At 46.1% G+C, this 18,633-nt stretch overlaps 1 protein-coding gene across 7 annotated transcripts in view; it reads right to left on the reverse strand.

The window, feature by feature from the left end:
- Window positions 1–14,593: 14,593 nt before the first annotated feature.
- The window catches only part of ndrg4 (NDRG family member 4), a 40,414-nt gene continuing 36,374 nt past the window's right edge, over window positions 14,594–18,633 (reverse strand). For all 7 annotated transcript variants that reach the window (XM_061221142.1, XM_061221141.1, XM_061221143.1 and 4 more), the window contains one exon: window positions 14,594–16,989. In XM_061221142.1, coding sequence (XP_061077126.1) covers window positions 16,835–16,989 — 155 coding nt within the window. In that variant the 3' untranslated portion in view covers window positions 14,594–16,834. The remainder of the gene's footprint in view (window positions 16,990–18,633) is intronic.

The raw sequence follows: 18,633 nt of genomic DNA on the forward strand, positions 1-18,633 counted from the left end.
TGTTTAAAGATAAGTAACTTAAGTATCCGTTGAAAAGTTAAGTAAGTTAAAAAAAAGAAGAAACAACCAAGGCCCAAATCAATTCTTGACTGCAAGTTTTCAAGGACGCTTTTTTTGGAGAAAACAAGGAAAACAGTGGGGCTCCTAAAATATCTGAAATTACTGCAAGTTCTGTCTTATCTTTTCCAAACATGTCCTGGAAGTGGGTGCTCCTCACCATCACCACCTGGCCCCGCCCACTGTCTGAGCCGCCACCTCAGGATGTGGCTAATTTAATTAATGTGAACATTGACTGATTGACTGTGTAGGTTATTAAAACCCCACACCCTAAGGGGGATGGGCTCCCCCCTTGAGTCTGCTTCCTCCTGAGGTTTCTTCCCATCAGCCATCAGGGAATTTCCCCTCACCACCGTTGCCCCAGGCTTGCGCTTGTGGGGGCTTAGGCCAGGGCTTTCCGTGAAGCATGTTGCGACAGTTGTTTGTGAAATGCCTACAAAAATTTTTCAGTTGATAAAAATCGATTTTTCAGTTGATACGTCCCTCCAGCTTGGCATAAATCTACAGTCACATCAACAGCAAAGGCATCACTACATCATCCAAGAGTGTCATTGAATTGCATCACTGTTACAAGTGTAATTCACAAGACACATTCTGGTATTTAAAACAACAGACTTATCCATGCCAGTACCTGTGAATGGTCTATTTGGGTAATGCAGATGAACATTTGCAGACATATATCAGTAACATTTAAACAGTATCTTATGTCGTTAGAGGTAGAAAGCAAAAAAGTAAAACCACAGCATGATTTGTTGGCTTCCAAAGGACATTTGTCCATGACCTGAACACTGGTTGTTTCAAACTCCATATGGGGTTAAAGAGCAGGATGTGCTCTCCTCGACCCTATCTGACACGGGCGTTCTCAGGGTATTGTATCCTACACTCAGAAATTGACAGTGGAGGTACATTTCTGTTCTTCAAAGATCAAATTTCCCAAAGGTAGCCTGAAAGGACAGTAACGTTCTCTCTGGGGTACAAATGACTAGCTTTTCTAAGCAAAAAAAGGTACACATTAATTCTATATTGGTAGCTAGGGGTACAATTTTAGGTACCCAACGACAAGCATTTGTACCTTTTTAGGCACTTTTTGGACCTTTATTTCTGTGAGTGTGATGATGTAGTCCTTCCAGCTGAGTCCGAGTGTGATTTGCAAAATATCTTCATCGCAGTCACTAAGTAGAGCCAAAAAAAAGAAAAACCGAGATTATACATTTAGAAAAAAAGGAAGTATGTACATGACATTTCTTCTGAAAAAAAACAGATAGTTTCATTTTTTGATAAATATATGAAGATGGTGGAAAATCTTTAGCATGTTGTGCGGGTAGAGCTTTGGGACATGGAGAATGTGAAATTGATGTTTGCAAAGACCGTGGTTATTGTGTGTACTCCAAGCTTCCAACTTCCTGCCTGAATTATGCAGTGCATTATGGGGTTTTAAAGAAGCTAGCTCCATCCACAACAAGGCAATATCTTCTGTGCACAAATTTGCATTAAAGCCTGCCATTTAGGCTGCCATGGACATGGAGCCTAATTAGATAAGGCAAAAAAAGCTGTAGTGGTTAGGGCTTGGAACTGGCGAATCAATATTACTGATGACAGAATAACAGAGGTCGTCAAATGGGATCAAAGACACAACTACCCTCGGACAAAGGAACATAAGGCTATATTTAATGGCTGATTTACAGCGCATATTCAGCACTAAGTTATAAAGTAATGTCAATATCATGAAACGCATGCTATTCCTACATTTCAAAAATGATACATTGTTCAAGCCAAAAGTCATAACTCACAACCGGCTGTGCTCCAGAATCCTATGTCAGTCTGCATCTAAGCACAAGGCCCCATTGGCGATGTAAGTAGGGAGACGTAATACAGCAAGAGAGGAAGAAAGGCTATGCACCCTGCAATTTGGGAGAAATGGAAAATGAATGAAGAAATGATTACCTCCTTTTCAGAAAATGCAGGAAAATAAGTTATTTTCGTCTGGAATGATGCGAATCGGCTGATTGGCTGCTTAGATTTTTTTGGACAGCACATGTTATTTCCGAGGCCTGGAATAGAAGGGAAAAAGCATTATACTGTACGTTTGAAATATGAGATTTAGTTTAATTACATTTTTCTGTATTACAGTTATGCGTTTCACTTACGTACTGCATATGTACTTTTTCTTTTGTGTGAGATAATGTTTCCACAGAAGCAGATAAATCACTGGGCTCTTTCTCAGTGCAGATAACACTGGTCTCTCAGTGTCATTGGGAGAGTCTCTTTGTCCAGCCAAAGGCCCGTCCACACCAAGAACTATAACTATAATCACGTGAGGATCCACACTGATGAACATTCTGTAGATAGTCTCTGGGCTATGTCATCTGCCATTTTGAACATGAAGCCCTGTAAATTGGGATTGGTTTTTGATTGGTTGTCAGTGTTGCTATCATTCATGCAGCTGGAAAGTATTGATCTGAAAGTGATCCCAATGATATCATTCATCACTGTCATTGTCGTTATAGTTGTGGAGTGGACTCCTGCCGTCCACTTGAGCTAGAACTATTTTTAAAACAAAATATTTATAATTATTATTATAGCTTAAGTTCTTGGTGTGCAGGGGTAAACTGGAAACTTTTAGAAATACACCCACTATGGATTATCTGAGGAAAGCATATATCAAAATAACGAATGACTAATGAATGAGCACTATCCATCAACTTTGTATTTTGTATACCAGGAAAAAAACACCCACAAGTAGTTCGAGTCATGCCATGGGCAAGACTCCTCCCCAGCCTCCAAATACACACACACCATCTGTAATTTCCACTTTGTAAACCTCTGAAGATTATTTGACCTTTGACCTTTCCACTTCTTGCGGGGCCATGACGCCGAATGACACACTGCTAGGTCTCTAGAGAGCTGGAGACACCTGATTACAATAGTGCTTAGTCCCAAGGCTCCCTTCCAAACAACAGTATCGGCCAGAGACCCTGAAGAGAAGGATGGTTTGGGAAGTCATAGAAAAATAGGTTTTTCCTTTAAGGAAAAATGAGTGATAAGCCTGCCAGTGTTACCAAACATATTGGTGTGTGATACTATCTCTCCCCTCTCTGTGTGTCTGTGTGTGTCTGTGTGTGTGTGTGTGTGTGTGATACTATCTCTCCCCTCTGTGTGTGTGTGTGTGTGTGTGTGTGTGTGATACTATCTCTCCCCTCTGTGTGTGTGGGTGTGTGTGTGATACTATCTCTCCCTCTGTGTGTGTGTGTGTGTGTGTGATATGTTTGTGTGTATTTCTGTGTGTCATATACTGTATGTAATATTTGTGTGCCTCTCTCTCCACCCCTGCATGACCTCTCAACATACAAAGAAATATGAGTAATGATAAGTCAGAATTACAACCGACCCCTTCCTCATTTCTTCTACAAGCTCCCTCGCCTTCCGTTCGGGTTCTCACTTTGGCTCTGTTTCTCCTTCATCTTCAAACCGCCTCCACCCCCCCACCCCCCCGCTCTCTCATCACAATATAGCAGCGCAGCCACCGCGAATATGAATACAGGTAATATTTCAGCGCGATGATATCTCTTCCACGGACGGCTTTTCCCCACGCCAAAGCTCTTACTCTTAATTAATTAATCTTTTTTCGAGTCGCGCCAAAGTGGCCGCTCCTAGGAGCGGGGAGCGCGGACCGTCCTCCGGGCAGCAGACCCCGGCAGCTGAATTAGTAAAGACATGAGCGGTGTGGTAATGTGCGCTACATTTGTGGGAACGCATTTGCTGCGTGTTTTCCGCGTGCGCATTAGCGAAAGCGGCGCCGGGAATTGCTCTGAGTGCTGCGGTGAGCTTGTGTGACGCCAAACGGGGGATGGCACTCCATGAGTCAGCCCGAGGATCCCAGCATTCACAGCTCCTGTTTGCCTTTCAGACAAAATTCCCCTTTGTTAGCACAGCCCATATGTCCTGACTGGGCGAGAGTTTGCTTCCAGTATTTATAATATGACACAGAGTCCACTTTCTTGTGCAGGTGTTATTCACTGTGTTGCTGAGCTATCTTGACATATGGAATTTCTGCTTTGTTTGATGTTTCTTGTCACACCTCGAATTGTGTTAATTTGAAATACAGTTCTATACTGAAACAATAAACTTGCTTTTGGCTCCGTTTGTGTTTTCTACCAGGGCCCAGTTCCGACAGCACAACAATCGGCAGTGGAGCCAAGCTTACATGCCTCTGATGTAAACATTTGCATGTGTATGTATCTACTGGGAACAGATCCTTGAAGATATATATGAAAAAACTTGCATTACACTGAGGCTATTTTGAAAACACACTTTGCACTTTGAAAACAGTATGTAAATGTAACTATTGACCCTAAAAATAAGAACAAAATAAACCATAATGAACCATATGGTTTATATATAATGAACCATAAAACGGCACCTCCGTACCAACAAACTCTTTGGAAGGGTGGCATGAAGACAGCCCTTATTGAGCACAATAAACAAACCCAAGCATCTTGAGTTCACCAAACCTAGAAGTGCTTTGGTCAGCTGAGACCTAAATCTTGGCCAAACACACCATCAACAGCAACACAGGAATGAATACAAGGAGAAGCACCTCAAACCTACTGTCAAATATGGAGGTGGCTCACTGATGTTTTGGAGATGTTTTGCTGCCAGTGGTCTAAGGGCATTATTTAAGATCAATGGTACAATGAATTCAACAAATTACCAGGAAATCTTGGTTGTCTCTGCTTGGAAGCTGAGACTTGGTTGTAGATAGATTGCCCAGCATGACAATGACTCCAAACATACATCAAAATTCACACAGAAATGGTTAAGTGAAAACCACATGGCCATCTTAGTCTCCAGACTTAAATCCCATCAAAAACCTGTGGTCTGAAGTGAAGAAGAGGGTCCATAAGTGCCAACCCAAGGATATGAAAAAGTCCTACAAGGAGGAATGGTAAACAATCCCTCCAAATGTGTCCTCCAACCTGTCCTCTTCACCAGGGGTATTAAGTATTGAACCGGGGGTGCTAATAATTGTGAACCTGTTTGGGGAAATACGTTTTTTATTTGGAAAATTAGCTTGTTTGACTTTGCTTGAATCCATTGAATCATTACTAAAGCGCACTACATTACACATGTTGGAGAATAAAGTTTATTTCAATAACGGTATTATTTTTCAGTTTACAGTATTTTTATTAAGGGTGCCAATAATTCTGGAGCACACTGCATGTAAGGAATTAACTGGCTGAACCTGAACAGGAAAAGTTAACTTTGCTCAAGCTTGCTCCAACAATATCTTTCTTTCAATGTTTACTTACAGTGAAACGTTTTTAATCGATTCTAATGGATCACATTGCTTGGCTCATGAGGAAAATTTGAGGGCAGACACAGAGGAACTAATTATTAACCCACGCCCCTTTAAATTGCTTTTGCTCATCTCGTCCAGTGACGTTGAGGGATTCCCAGCTGAAACGAACCTAGTAGCAGAAACTAGTCAGTCTTCAGAGAGGTATAGCCAACAGCAGGTTATTGAAAAACATCTAACTGTCTAGATGGAAAACAATGTTGTCTGTGAATTATAAACTGAGTCCAGCCACATCATCTCCTCCCACATAATCTTATGGGCATAGAAGTTGTTGCGCCTTTTTTGCTATTAATTTACAATTATGTATTCTTCCCAAGAAAAGGTGTATGTGTATTTGTGTATGTATCAAATATTTCACCCCTGAGCAGCCATATAGCCAATATTTCCAGTTGTAAACAGTACATTGAATCAGCAAAGGTGGCTGGGGGGATGAAAGTTCAAATTTAGGCAGAATTAATGTTATTAATGATGAAGTCCCAACAATGTACAGGTAGGCTGCCAGGAGAGGTATCTTAAAGTGAAGAAATGTGTTATACCATCTTTGCGTCTGCCGCCCATGTCCACCAAACTAACTTCTCTCTTGCCTTGAAAAGATGTGATATAATATGGCAGGAGATTATCTCTATACTGAAAAAAGTGAATTTGTGCAGGGTGGATCTGTGAGTGCACCAAGGATATCAAGAACGGAGCGATAAGAAAACCAAAATGGATGAGGCCATCATGCGACCTGAACCATTCACTAATGTCATTGAGTTTGGCTGTGGTGCTATCTGGTGTGTGTGCGCGCTTTGACAAACTCACACGAGACGGTGATGGAGAGCATATTGCAGCTCCACCCATCATGGCCTCTGTGGCGCACAACGCTTACATCAGCAGGGTTAGATGTTCACATACTCTCCCACACCCACCCTGTCACACGCTGACCGACACACACTTACAGTAAAGGCACGGCACACTCTAAGATCATTACTTATTTACATAGATATCCATTCACTTAACAGACTCCCATTTCCTGCATAAACAGGCAGTAGGAGAAGGGGCGGGTGGTGGTTGTTGACTGGGAGCAGAGTGGGAGTACTGTATGTGGGAGCAGGCCCAGGCAGAGAGGCGCCGTTAACACCAGAAACTACACTGCTGATAATGAGATTTAAAGGCTTTGCCAAGATCCACGGCGTGAGGCTGCTGTCACCGTCAGCCAAGAGCTTCTACTGAGTTAGCTACAGATCAGAAGCCCTCATGATCTGAGATTCTCCACCAACAACATGGGAAGGCCTGTCTGTCTGCACAATGCCCTCCAAGCCAGCAGGGGCAGTGTCTTGGGTCCAGTCCTGCTGAGGCGCCTCTGGAAGGAAGGGAAGAAGGAATGAAGGGCCATTGAGGGACTATGGGGTCTTTCCAATCGCTTACCATCCATCCATCCATCCATCCATTATCTTAACCCGCTTATCCTGAACAGGGTCGCAGGGGGGCTGGAGCCTATCCCAGCATACATTGGGCAAAAGACACCCTGGACAGGTCGCCAGTTCCAATCGCTTACCTCCTTGTTTTATTTTCTTGCCTTCTTTACTTGCTCCTAGCTCATTGGAGAAGGCAAGGAAAAGAAGTGAGGACGGAGGAATCAAGAAACCGTGAATTAGGCAAATTAAACGTCCTTGGCTCCTTCAGACCATCACAAGTTTGAAGCCACGTCAATTACAGACATGGCAGATGGGGAGAGATGGAACCACACATTGATAATTCGTACGTCACACCTTACAAGGATCCGCCTGTGTTTTCTTGTTCTTGGGGAGGCCTCTAGCTCCGGGCTCCTTCAAGGAATGGGTTGGGATGTTCTTAAAGATGACGGATTTCCAAGGGCTCATTCCAATCACTTACTCACCTCCTTCTACCTTTCTTCGTGTCTTTTCCTTTTCCTAGCTGCACCCAGAAAGATGGCAATAAAAGAAGATACCTGGACTGGGAATCTACCGATCCTGCACTTGCCCTCAATAATATGAATCCTCGCCGTATTCTCACTTCCTTCCCTAACCTTTAAAGATCAGTGCAAATTGTGTGGACGGTAGTTTCTTACTTGCTAAATATGTGGCTGCAAAACTATCTTGTACTGAAATTCAAAGCACTGTGAATACCAGCCACATGGTGTAGATCAGGGACCATCAAATCACGGTCCTCGAGGTCCAAGGACTGCTGGTTGTCCACCCTCCCTTTACCTGGGATTCTGGTGTGAAGACAGTCTGGCCAATCAGTAGAACTAATTGTCCAGATAATTATCTGGGAGAAATAAAAACCAGGGCCAGATTTGGATTTGAGGGCCAAATTTTATGATGGCTGGTATAGATGTTAGGGCAGCACAGGCACATGGATAAGCAGCGGTAGGTGGCCTTTTGAGAGACTGAGAGCAGGCTAAATTCTGCTGGTTGTGATTGAGAGCTAACCTTTAGACAGCAGCGTGCTTCCTTGAATCTTTCACAGAGAGTTGGGCGCAGCAATGCCCATCAGGGGAATCAAACCTGTGACCTAATGGTGCAGATACGTTGTCACGGGTGGAGAGGTATTCAGATAGGGGGCCAAAGCGTTGATGAGGGGGATAAAGTCAAGGTTTCGGCCCTATGTTTCTGAAAGGGAGCTTCTGTCGGTAGTTCTGAATGGGATCAGTGGATTTTCGTAACATGGTCTATGTTCAGGAGTCCTGGGTGTCAGTAGCAGGCTTCATGCGGGATTCTGAAGCTGATCTGAAGCTGGTCTGAAGCTGGCTGCCATGGCTGCAGCTTCCCGTTGATGGTCAATAGCTTCTGTGTCTTTCCTGCTTCTTTCCAAGTGGGAACCTGCCTTAAATTAGCGCTGAATAAACAGCTGTCTTGTGGACTCTCTGTTTGGACTGGTGGCCTGAATATGTGTGCCAGACACTTTTCCTCTCTCCCTCATTCTGTCCTTCCAAATACTCTTTTTATTCCTTTATTTCTCCTTTCTTACCTTGTTTTCTATTGAAAGAAAACATATTCTCTCTCTTTGTCCTTCTACCATCACTTCCCCCCTCCCTCAGCTGTCCTTCCTTCTCTGTGCCCCCTCTGTGATGTCACACGAACAGGTAAACGGACTCTTGCACACTGAGGCACAGAGACAGTTCAAATAAAAAGCACAGACTCGCTTCTCTCTGGTTTGTGCACATTTGCATTTTGTGCAAAGTCAACAGCACCAAATCCCATTGCATGAACATGCTCCTGAAGGCAGACTTATTTTAGACCTCAAACACAGCACAAGCAGAGAGATAAACCCCCCCAAAAAACCAAATCCTACCCCAGCGCATCCCCAGGGCTGAAAGGTGACTCTTTCAGGGTGGAGGGGAGGTAATGGACCACCTCCAGCTATCAATATAGGGGGAATAGCTGATGAATTTCTGTTGAGTTTTTTCAGTATCGAGTATCCATCAATCAGTCCCAAGTCAGCACTACTTCTCACCTCATTCTGATCAGACAGCCGGCAGAATTCTGATGGCTCTAATTGGACAGTGGGCTAAATTCCGTCGGTTCTGATTGGGGAGCTGGCTAAATTCCGGCTGTTCTGGTTGGAGAAGAGACTAAATTCCAGCGGTTCTGATTGGAGAGCAGGTTCTAGTTCCAGTTGGAGGGGCAAATTAACATCTGTGAGTCATAACCTGGTTCCTGCAGAGTGTAATTACCCCAGCAGCAGTTCTCCCCCTGTCATCCCCTCCCCCCACCCACACACACACACACACACACACACACACACCCAGCTGTGCAACGGCCTCCTCCACAGCCCAGACCCTGAAACTGGACAGACACTTCAGCCAATGAACAGCATTGGTACAGGTTCTACTTACCCAATCAAACAGCTGATTGCTGGACTGTGGAGAAGGCTTCTGGTGAAAAAGAAATGCAAACACAGTTTAAAGATAAAGTCCACCCCCAGTGTGTGTAGTACTGTGGTCCAGACAAACAGAGCACCCTCTTGTGACAGCAAAGGATCACTGCATGCTTGGCTGCTGTACTGAAACCAGTGGTCTCTGTGATTGTGTGTGCTTGTATGTGTGTGTGTGTAAGTGTGTGCTCCCTCTAGTGGCCACTGCAGGAGGATCTACAGCATACTGGCTGAAGTACTGCAGTCTTTGTACAGTAATATGACTACCTCACTGTTTTCTTATGAAATATGGAGTTGGCAGCGGTGGTGACAACAGACTGTGGCAGCAGAGGGGGTTGTATTTCATTCCCTGATGTTCACACACTGTATCCTTGTACTAGAATGTGCTGAGAGAGGGAGCGCAAGATCAGGGCCCTCCGGTTCTGTTTGGGAAAGATGCTACAACCAGAATCAAATTACGATAATCCAAGAAAACAAACAAAATAAAATGAAATAAAATAATGAATGAGCGTGAACTTCATGGAACAAACGTGTATATGTATTGAACAAAATGTTTGCTGGTTAATTACACTTTGTCTTTATATTAGTTCTGATAAATCGTTGCGGTCGGTGACAGAACAAGATTGACAGAGAACACACTGGAAACCCACGAGGGTCCATGGAGAAAAGCACCTGTCCAGCTGCACTGAGTCAGCTGCCACCGCCCCACTGTAATAAAGATGCTGATCCCCTGCAGCCGGGTACAGAGCGCCCTCTAGTGACGGCCACCGGCTCTACACCCTACATCCATTTCCCTATTCCCATTTTGAACCCATCAATTAATGCTTTTATTATTTTAATGTAATTTATTAGCTTTTTTTAATAAAGGCAAGGATTCGAATTACTGGCGCCTTCACAAAGGTACACACGGGCATGAAATGACGAATGTACTACATGTACTACAACGAAAGCCAAATGAAAAATATGCACAGAGCACATTTCCACTGCCCAGCCCTTCAGGAACATGTGAGCACACAGTGTACCCAGAGAGAGCGCAATGACACCCCACAGTGGGCAGCTGTTTAAATGCATTAAGTAATAACTCCCTACTGTGGACTGAAACAGTCCAGACAAGGTTACTTCATGGATTTTTAATGGATAATTTAATTTTTATCCGCTTCAGAGCTGCCTGTATCAATCAAACTGTAACTCACAGCTCACTCAGGAAGGGGTTATGCAGCACAGAAAAAGGTACTTCTGCTTGCTAGGTGATAATGTAAACAGGGTGAAGGTAGCAGACTCCATTTTAGGTACAAAATAAATGTTCAACATTTCTTAGCAAGCTGTTTCTGGCTCTGCTCATTTCCCTTCATTTATCACAAAGGGTTTGTAAAAAACACATGAAGTAGACAGAAAGTAAAAAATACATATTTAACTGGCACATATAATTCTTCATTAATTCACTATGCTTTTAACATACAATCTTTTATAATATGACACTTTTTATAAGAGGGGCCATACCCATATAAAATAAATATATTTTCTATATGCTTAATTTAGTGAAACATACTAATCAACATTTAGGATTTTTACAAACCTTCACATTGGTTTGAACAGAGCGAAATCTTCCTGGATGTTCAAGTTCTGCCCGTAATAATTTAATCAGTTGCAATCATTTACTTGATTTGACATTTCAGCAAAGCGTTTTTACTAGCTTGTGACTCATAGCCCACAGCTGTTTTTGTATCCATGTTTGAAAGGTTTTTCTGTGATCTCATGTACTGTACGGTTGAACCACCAGCTAATTAGCTAATTGGGCCAGGCCAATAGGTGGAAACAAAAAAATACCGTGTCTACATCCGGTCTCCACTAATGGGACTGGCAGCCCCTGGAACAAAGCTCTCTGTCCTGGGCAGGGGACGCAGGGGGGCTATATAACTATATAAATAATGTAGGTTTCACAGTGAAGTGTTTTAATGAATGTTTTACACATTTTATTGAATTACTGCTTTGTGTTACAGAATGTGTGCAATGTGTTCCAATATTGTCTGCTGTTTTTTTTATTTATTCTGTTTCATTGTGTACACTGTAGCTATACACTCAGTGAGCACGTTTTTAGGTAGACCTTGTTAATGCAAATATTTAAATCAGCCAATTATGTTGCAGCAACTAGATGCATAAAAGCATGATTGCATGCAGCTGTTTTTCAGACCAAATGTCAGAATGGGAAAGAAATGTGATCTAAGTGACTTTGATCGTGGAATGATTATTGGTGCCAGACAAGGTGGTTTGACTATCTCAGAAACTGCTGATATCCTTCACATTGCCCACAAACAACATGCAAAAAGCAAAGTCCGAATGAAAAATCAACAACGCCACCATATATTGACGTAAATGCCTTTATTTAAGTACGTTTCCATACACGGACAGTGACAGCATATTTATATTCATATAACAGGTTTATTGTAATGAAGCAGGTTACAGCAAGACTTGCTCTCCGTGGGTGGAGCCAAGCCTGGGTACACGCCCACAAGACAGAAGTCAGAGAACACAACAACTTATTGCTCAATACAAAATAACCTATGATGATCATCAGAATCATAACCATGATAATAAAACACGTCACAGAGCACATAAAACCACAGGGTAATACTATTTATATTATAAAAAAAAACAGGAGGACTTTGTGTTAAGAAGGGCGAGGAAGAGAAACTCAGCGTGTGTCGTCAAAACCAGACTGTTTACTGGAGAAACAAACTCATTTTCTTTCCTCTAAAAACAGCAAGTATCTACAGCAGGTGGGAGGGGGTAAGGGGTTGGGGGAGGGGGTGGTTGCATTGATGATATAGCACAGCACTTGGAAAGGACCGGAAAGGACATGGGTACGTGCAATGCTATGAGTCTGTACATTCAGGGGGCCCCTGCAGGCCATTGATGGGGGGTTCGGGGGGTTTTACTAAAAGTTTTTGCTGCTCCCTCTCTGTTCTAAGAGGCTCTACCTACCAAGCACACCTGCGAGTGTTAGCAACCTAATTCTCCTCCTTTGGCCTCCTCCTAGGGCTGGTGCCCACATTCCCTCCCCCTCCCCCTCCCCCTCTCCCTCTCCCTCTCCCTCTCCCTCTCCCTCTCCCTCCCTCCCTCAATCTTTGCCTCTCTCACCCCACTCCCCTCCCCATTCTTTACTCTCATTCTCTCTTTCTGCACTCCACCATCCAATTAAGAGTTTAGAAATCTGTCTATGCCATTATATCAGGAAATATGTCAGGCTCTTCTTCCATCGCTCTCTCTGCATTCTCACTTATTTGGAATGGCCCCTCAAGGCCAGGCAGCAGGTGTGTTACTCCATTAACAGATGCTCTTTTAACCCTTTAAGGAGTGAGGTCACAAATATGCGAATAGAGTGTTCTTAAATGAACATTCTAATCACAAATATGCAATTACAATGTTCTTAACTGAACATTCTAATCACAAATACGCCATTAGAATGTGCTTACATGAACATTCTAATCAGAAATATGCGATTAGAATGTTCTTACCTGAACATTCTAATGCCAATGTCACAATCACTACTGGTAATTGAAAGCAATGGAGTTCTAGAACACTGAATCTACAAAGGGTTAACCAAAGCAGCACACAGGACCACAGGCACTGTATGCTTACAGCCAAGGCTGGCCCTGTTTTCCATGCCTCAGATCCTCAGTCCTGAACAGCAGGTACAGGTGTGTCCGCTCACTCTCTCTGGACCCTGCCCTCTTCTCTTTCACCCCTCTGAAGTCTCACCCTTAACCCCCTCCCCCTTTCACCTCTTCCTCTCTATCGCTCCTCCCACACCCCCCAGCCCCTTTCCTCTCCATCTCCAATAAAGCTGCTTTCTGTAAGACGCTTTCTGTCATCTATCTCTCCAATCCCTCTCATGCCCTCAGCGTCCCTGACAAATCACAGCTCAGTACAGACAGAGATGTTATTTTCCCCAGAGAGACACCCTCAGTATGTGTGTTTGCTCCTTGCCGGAGCTGGTGGAGTCAGACAGGAGGTGGGTGGAGGCCAACATGGCTGGTGATGCCGTAGCTCAATGTTACACACAGCTGCCACCAACACAACAGCTATTTTAATCTGCCCTGAACAGATGTCACTTGTCCGCCCGACCGCTAGGGGGCACTCTCCCCAGGTGTCACTTCTCTCAGCCCTCGATTGCTAGGCAAAGGTGTGTACTGGAAGTTTGCCTCAGTTGATAGCCCTTATGGGGCGATTCTGCGTGTTTGTGAGAGGCGGGGCACAAGTGGTTTTGGGGGAGGTGGAAGGGGGTGGGGGTTGCCCTACATTCCGAGCTTGGAGCAATTGGCTCCAAAAAAGCCCCGCTCCTTACAGACACAGATTGAAGCCCCTGCAGTAGTTGCCGTCGTGCCCACACCCTGTACGGGGCGGGGCCAAGGTGGGAGTGACAGGTAAGCAGTTGAGGGGGAAGCGACCCTCTCTGGGAATGCAGCAGGTTTGACGTCATGGCAACTGCCAGGACCTCCAACATAACATTCACCTGGATCAGCCCAGACTCAAATGGGTAGAATCTCGGGGTCTGGGATCAGTGCCGACTGTGGCTGGTAGCTCCATAGGGAGATGCCCAATTGCTGATTGGGTCACCCGTTTAATCGGTATCTAGTGAAACTTCGTGGTCACTCTTGGGCTCCCATTGAGAAAGCTTTTCCTCTGATTCCACTCTGTCTGAGTTTAGCTGTTACCTGCAATGTCTACACTTTCCAGAACTGGCAGTGGGGGTTCTGTGGTTGCAGACAGTTGGCTATTGCAACCTTGGGTGGAAATTTGACATCCTCAGCCCCCAAATGGCACAAAATGTATTACAACAAACGACACACCGGGGTAAAGCAAACCTAAGCAGCCCTGCACAGTGCAGCACACAGCACCCAGCCTGGGACTACAGCACTTTACTCTACCCCTGCAGGGAGCCTCGATATAACCACTGCTTTCAGTCGGAGTTAACTTATCACACTACCATTATAGCCTTTACTAACCATGATGTCATTACATTTCTCCCTAATGGCCAATGAGTGCCTCTATGTGAATGTGTGTGCGCATGTGTGTCCGTATGCGTTTGTCCTGTAATGTATGTATTTAATAGAAGCAATGACATCTTTGATTTTTCAATGGGATGCCATAAGCAAGCAAATGTATGTGCACATGTGCAATACAATTTGTTTGTGTGTGACTGTGTGTGTGTGTTCATGTGTAATCCTGTGTGTGAGTGTGCGTATGTGCGCTTCCATGTGTACTCCTGTGTGTGACAATGTGTGTGTGTGTCCATGTGCACTCCTTTGTGTGTGTGTGTGTTTGTGTATGTGTGTGTACGTATGTGTGTGAGTGAGCGTGTATGTGTGAGTGTGTGTGTATGCGTGTGTGTATGTGTGTGTGAGTGTGTATGTGTGTGTGTGAGTGAGTGAGTGTGTGTGTGTGTGTGTGTGTGTGTGTGAGTGTGTGTATGTGTGTGTGTGTGTGAGTGAGTGTGAGTGTGTGTGTGCATGTGTGTGTGAGTGTGTGTGTGTGAGTGTGTGTGTATATGTGTGTGAGTGTGTGTGTGTGTGCGAGTGAGTGTGAGTGTGTGTGTGTATGTGTGTGTGAGTGTGTGTGTGTGAGTGTGTGTGTATATGTGTGTGAGTGTGTGTGTGAGTGTGTGTGTGTGTGCGAGTGAGTGTGAGTGTGTGTGTGTATGTGTGTGTGAGTGTGTGTGTGTGATTGTGTGTGTGTGTGTGTGTGTGTGTGTGTGTGTATGTGTGCGCATTGCGGTCGCATCCCCCCACAGTGCCCAGCCACCGTCTGTGTGTGTAGCTTTGGTATAGTCATGATAAGGGCTGGGTGCTCTGGGGGGAGGATCCCTGCGTGGAACGCCCCGCCTCCCCGTGCCGTGCGGCCCCGGCCCGGCCCCACGGGGCCCCGCCCGTTCTGCCTCGGCCCCCCAGGCCCGGTTTGGTTTGAGTGGGAACATGATTGTCATCGGAGAGGAGAGCCATGTGGACCGATCCTCGGCAGAACTGCATCTCTCTGGACCCACAAGGCCCCGGGGAGACCCGCCGCCCGGTACCGCCGGCCCCCGACCCAAAACCAGGGAGCTCGAGCCGTGTGGAGGTGAGATTTCTACAGGTGGAGGGAGGTGGATGTCTTCACAACTTGGGTGGAGGCTTGTGGATGTTTTTTCTTCACTTGGTATGTGGATGTTCTCGGTATGTGGATGTTCTTTTGAATGTTAGTGGATGTTTTTTTAAACTAGGGTGGAGGTTTATGTCAAATGATGTTGTGCGGGTGGAAGTCAATGTTTTGTTGCTGGAGAATGTCTCATCTTTAGGCCCTTGTTCCCATACGGATTCTGCTGAAATATAACTCCTACTGATGGCAGACCTCTCTTACCATAAACCTCACACACTGTCCTGTTCCTCAATCACATCACATCCTCCCCCTTGACTTGTTGGTTACCAACACGTCATTTTTGACTATAAACCTTTCTGATTATAAACCTCAACTGAGCATGCTCAGTGCAGTGACCAGTCAACGGCAGTGACACGGCTGTATATCTGCTCTTATTTTTGCTGGCAGTGAGACTAGGCTTCGCAAACCTTGAACTAGTGGAGCTCCCTTGTGCTTACAGTGACTTTGCCACACAAATCTCAACCTCAATGTGTTGGAGAAGGAGAGCAATGTTTACATCAGCGGCACGATGGTGACTCTGCCTGAAACGGTGTCTGGGTGAGAAGGTGTCAGTCAGAAGGGGCGGCCCTTTCCCAGGGCAGGTGTGGGGCTACATGCTATTGCGCAACAGGCCTCGGACACAACCAGGAATTGCCTCACACCCTTCCTCCACTCCACACACACACAACCTGGGGTGTGTCGCAATCCTCAACAAACTGTATCCTTCTTTCCTTCGCCTGTCTCCTCCCCCTATTGGGAAGTATGTGGGGAGGAGACGAGTGGAGGAGAGGAGGATGCATTTTTGGAGAATTGGGATACAGCGCTTCCCCGCTATCGTTCCACCTGTTTGAGCCGTGCTGTGCCTTTGCTCCCAGGAGAGAGAGGAACACCTGTGAACACACCTGCTACCGACACCTGAACAGCCCCGCCCATCACCCCCACCCATCAGCCCTGCCCCCCCCCCCTCCACATCTCTTTCCATGATCCGACAGATGACTGACACATCAGGGGTAGGGGAGCAGGCATGGGGGGATGGGGGGAGGGTCACTATTGAACACAACTATGGGAACGGGGTAGGGGCAGGGATTATCGAAAATGGCATCTCAAAAAACATTTTCATCAGTTCTGGGGACAATAAGGTCTGTGTACAATTACAGAGAGTGAGAGAGAGAGATAGAGAGAGAGATGGGAAAGAGGAAGAAGTGACAGAGCCAGAAGGAAAGACAGCGAGGGGCAGAGAGAGAGAGAGAGAGAGAGCAGGAAGCCCCCCCAGCAAACCGGCGGACTCTGGTGTAGGGGGTTCGGCCGGCGGCTCTCCCGGTCCCTCGCGCCCCTCCGTCCGTCCGTCCGTCCGTCCGAGCGCACGGCTGCTCAGCAGGAGACCTCCATGGTGTGGTTGAGCTGGCCGACGCCCTCGCTGCTGTCCGAGTGGGTGCAGGCACGGCCGCGGGACCCCTCCATCGAGCTGGCGCTGGTGAGAGAGGCTGTCCTGGAGCGGGCCAGACGCGTCATACTGGCAGAGGGCACTGTGGGGGGGGAGGGGGGAGAGAGGGAGGGAGGGTGGGGAGAGCGGAAGTGAGGGAGGGAGGGGAGAGAGGGAGGGAGGGAGGGGAGAGAGGAAGGGAGGGGAGAGAGGGAGGGAGAGAGGAAGGGAGGGAGGGGAGAGAGGGAGGAAGGAGGGAGGGAGGGAGGGAGGGTGGGGAGAGAGGGAGGAAGGAGGGAGGGAGGGAGGGTGGGGAGAGAGGGAGGAAGGAGGGAGGGAGGGAGGGGAGAGAGGGAGAAATGGAGGGAGGGAGGGAGGGGAGAATGGGAGAGGGGAGGGGAGAGAGGGTGGGAGAAGGTTAGAGGGAGAGAAAGATTGAGTCTGACTGGCTGCATTCAGCTTTCAGAAAGGAGGGGAATATTGGGGCCAAATAGTCCTGGATGCATCTGAGCATCTGAGGGTTGCCATGGGAACGGGGAGGGGGGGGGGGGGGGGGGGGGGGGGGGCGGAGCATGCGCCGCAGGCGATTAGCAAGGCCCATACCAGCCGAGAATGAGCGCGAGGTGTCCTCAGCTCCCGACACCCTCCTGACACTCCCACACGCACTGTAACACGCTCCAGTCTGACGCTGCCAGTATACTCCAAATGAAACACAACTTTTTTTATCGAAAAGACATGTCTCAACGAAGTGACTAACAAAAAAGGAGCAGTGTGTTGAGGCTGTATGGCGCGTGCAAGTCTCCAATGCGAACCGTTCAGAGACAGCGTGCAAACAGTCCGATTGCAGACCTACTTTTGGTCTCAGGAAGTGTGTGGTATCCAATACTTTCGTCCCATTAGAAGAATTAAATAATGCCTTAATCCTCCTTCAAGGAGGAAAGTTTGACCTAATTTGTAAACCAAACTAACGATAAAGTTTGGAGAAAAAGCCAGCCACCCAGCTTGACCAGCTTGAAAATTTAACTGCTCAAGCTGGGTATGAGCTGGTCAACCAGCATGGCCAAGCTGGTCATAAGACGGTCTAGCTGGGTATGAGCAGGCCAACCAGCTACTAGCTGTTTCAAAGCATAGCTTGAGCTGTTTTTCTTCAGCAGGGAAAATAAACAATGGTGAAACTAGTCATTCTAGTTAGGAACTCAGGGTCCAGAATTCCTAGCTACGTCCCTGTCTATCAAGGCAAACCAGATAGGGCACCTCTTCCCAAAATCTCCTGTATCCTAAATAGAAATGACTGGTCGCATCATCATTGTCGTGACTAGAATACTATTGAGATCAATACTTTTGAATGAAGAGTGGCTGAACTCGTGCAAGGATATGGTCAACTTTATGATTGATCATGCAGAGATTTCAAAGACAAATTCCTGGCAAGAATTTTCCAAAGTTGGGTGTCAATGATCCTGGCAAGTCTGTGCGACAAGTTCTCCCAGCAGCATGGAGTGACATAAAATGAACAGAACATGGAGTTTGTATTGAGGATACTGATAACCGTGTTCAGCGACATGTTCACCACTTGTTCTTTATCAAAGAGTTCATTTGGAGTATACTGCCTACTTAAGTCTGCCCTGTCAGCACCTCATTATCCAGAGGACTAAAGTCCAGGGCTCAGAAAGCTAAAGTCCTTTCATGTGTTTCATCCACACATCAATTCTTCCTGGCTGAAGAATTGTGTTAATTAACAAATCCAGGT

This window comes from Conger conger, chromosome 15 (genome assembly GCF_963514075.1).
Source record: "Conger conger chromosome 15, fConCon1.1, whole genome shotgun sequence".
NCBI classification, from domain to species: Eukaryota; Metazoa; Chordata; class Actinopteri; order Anguilliformes; family Congridae; genus Conger; species Conger conger.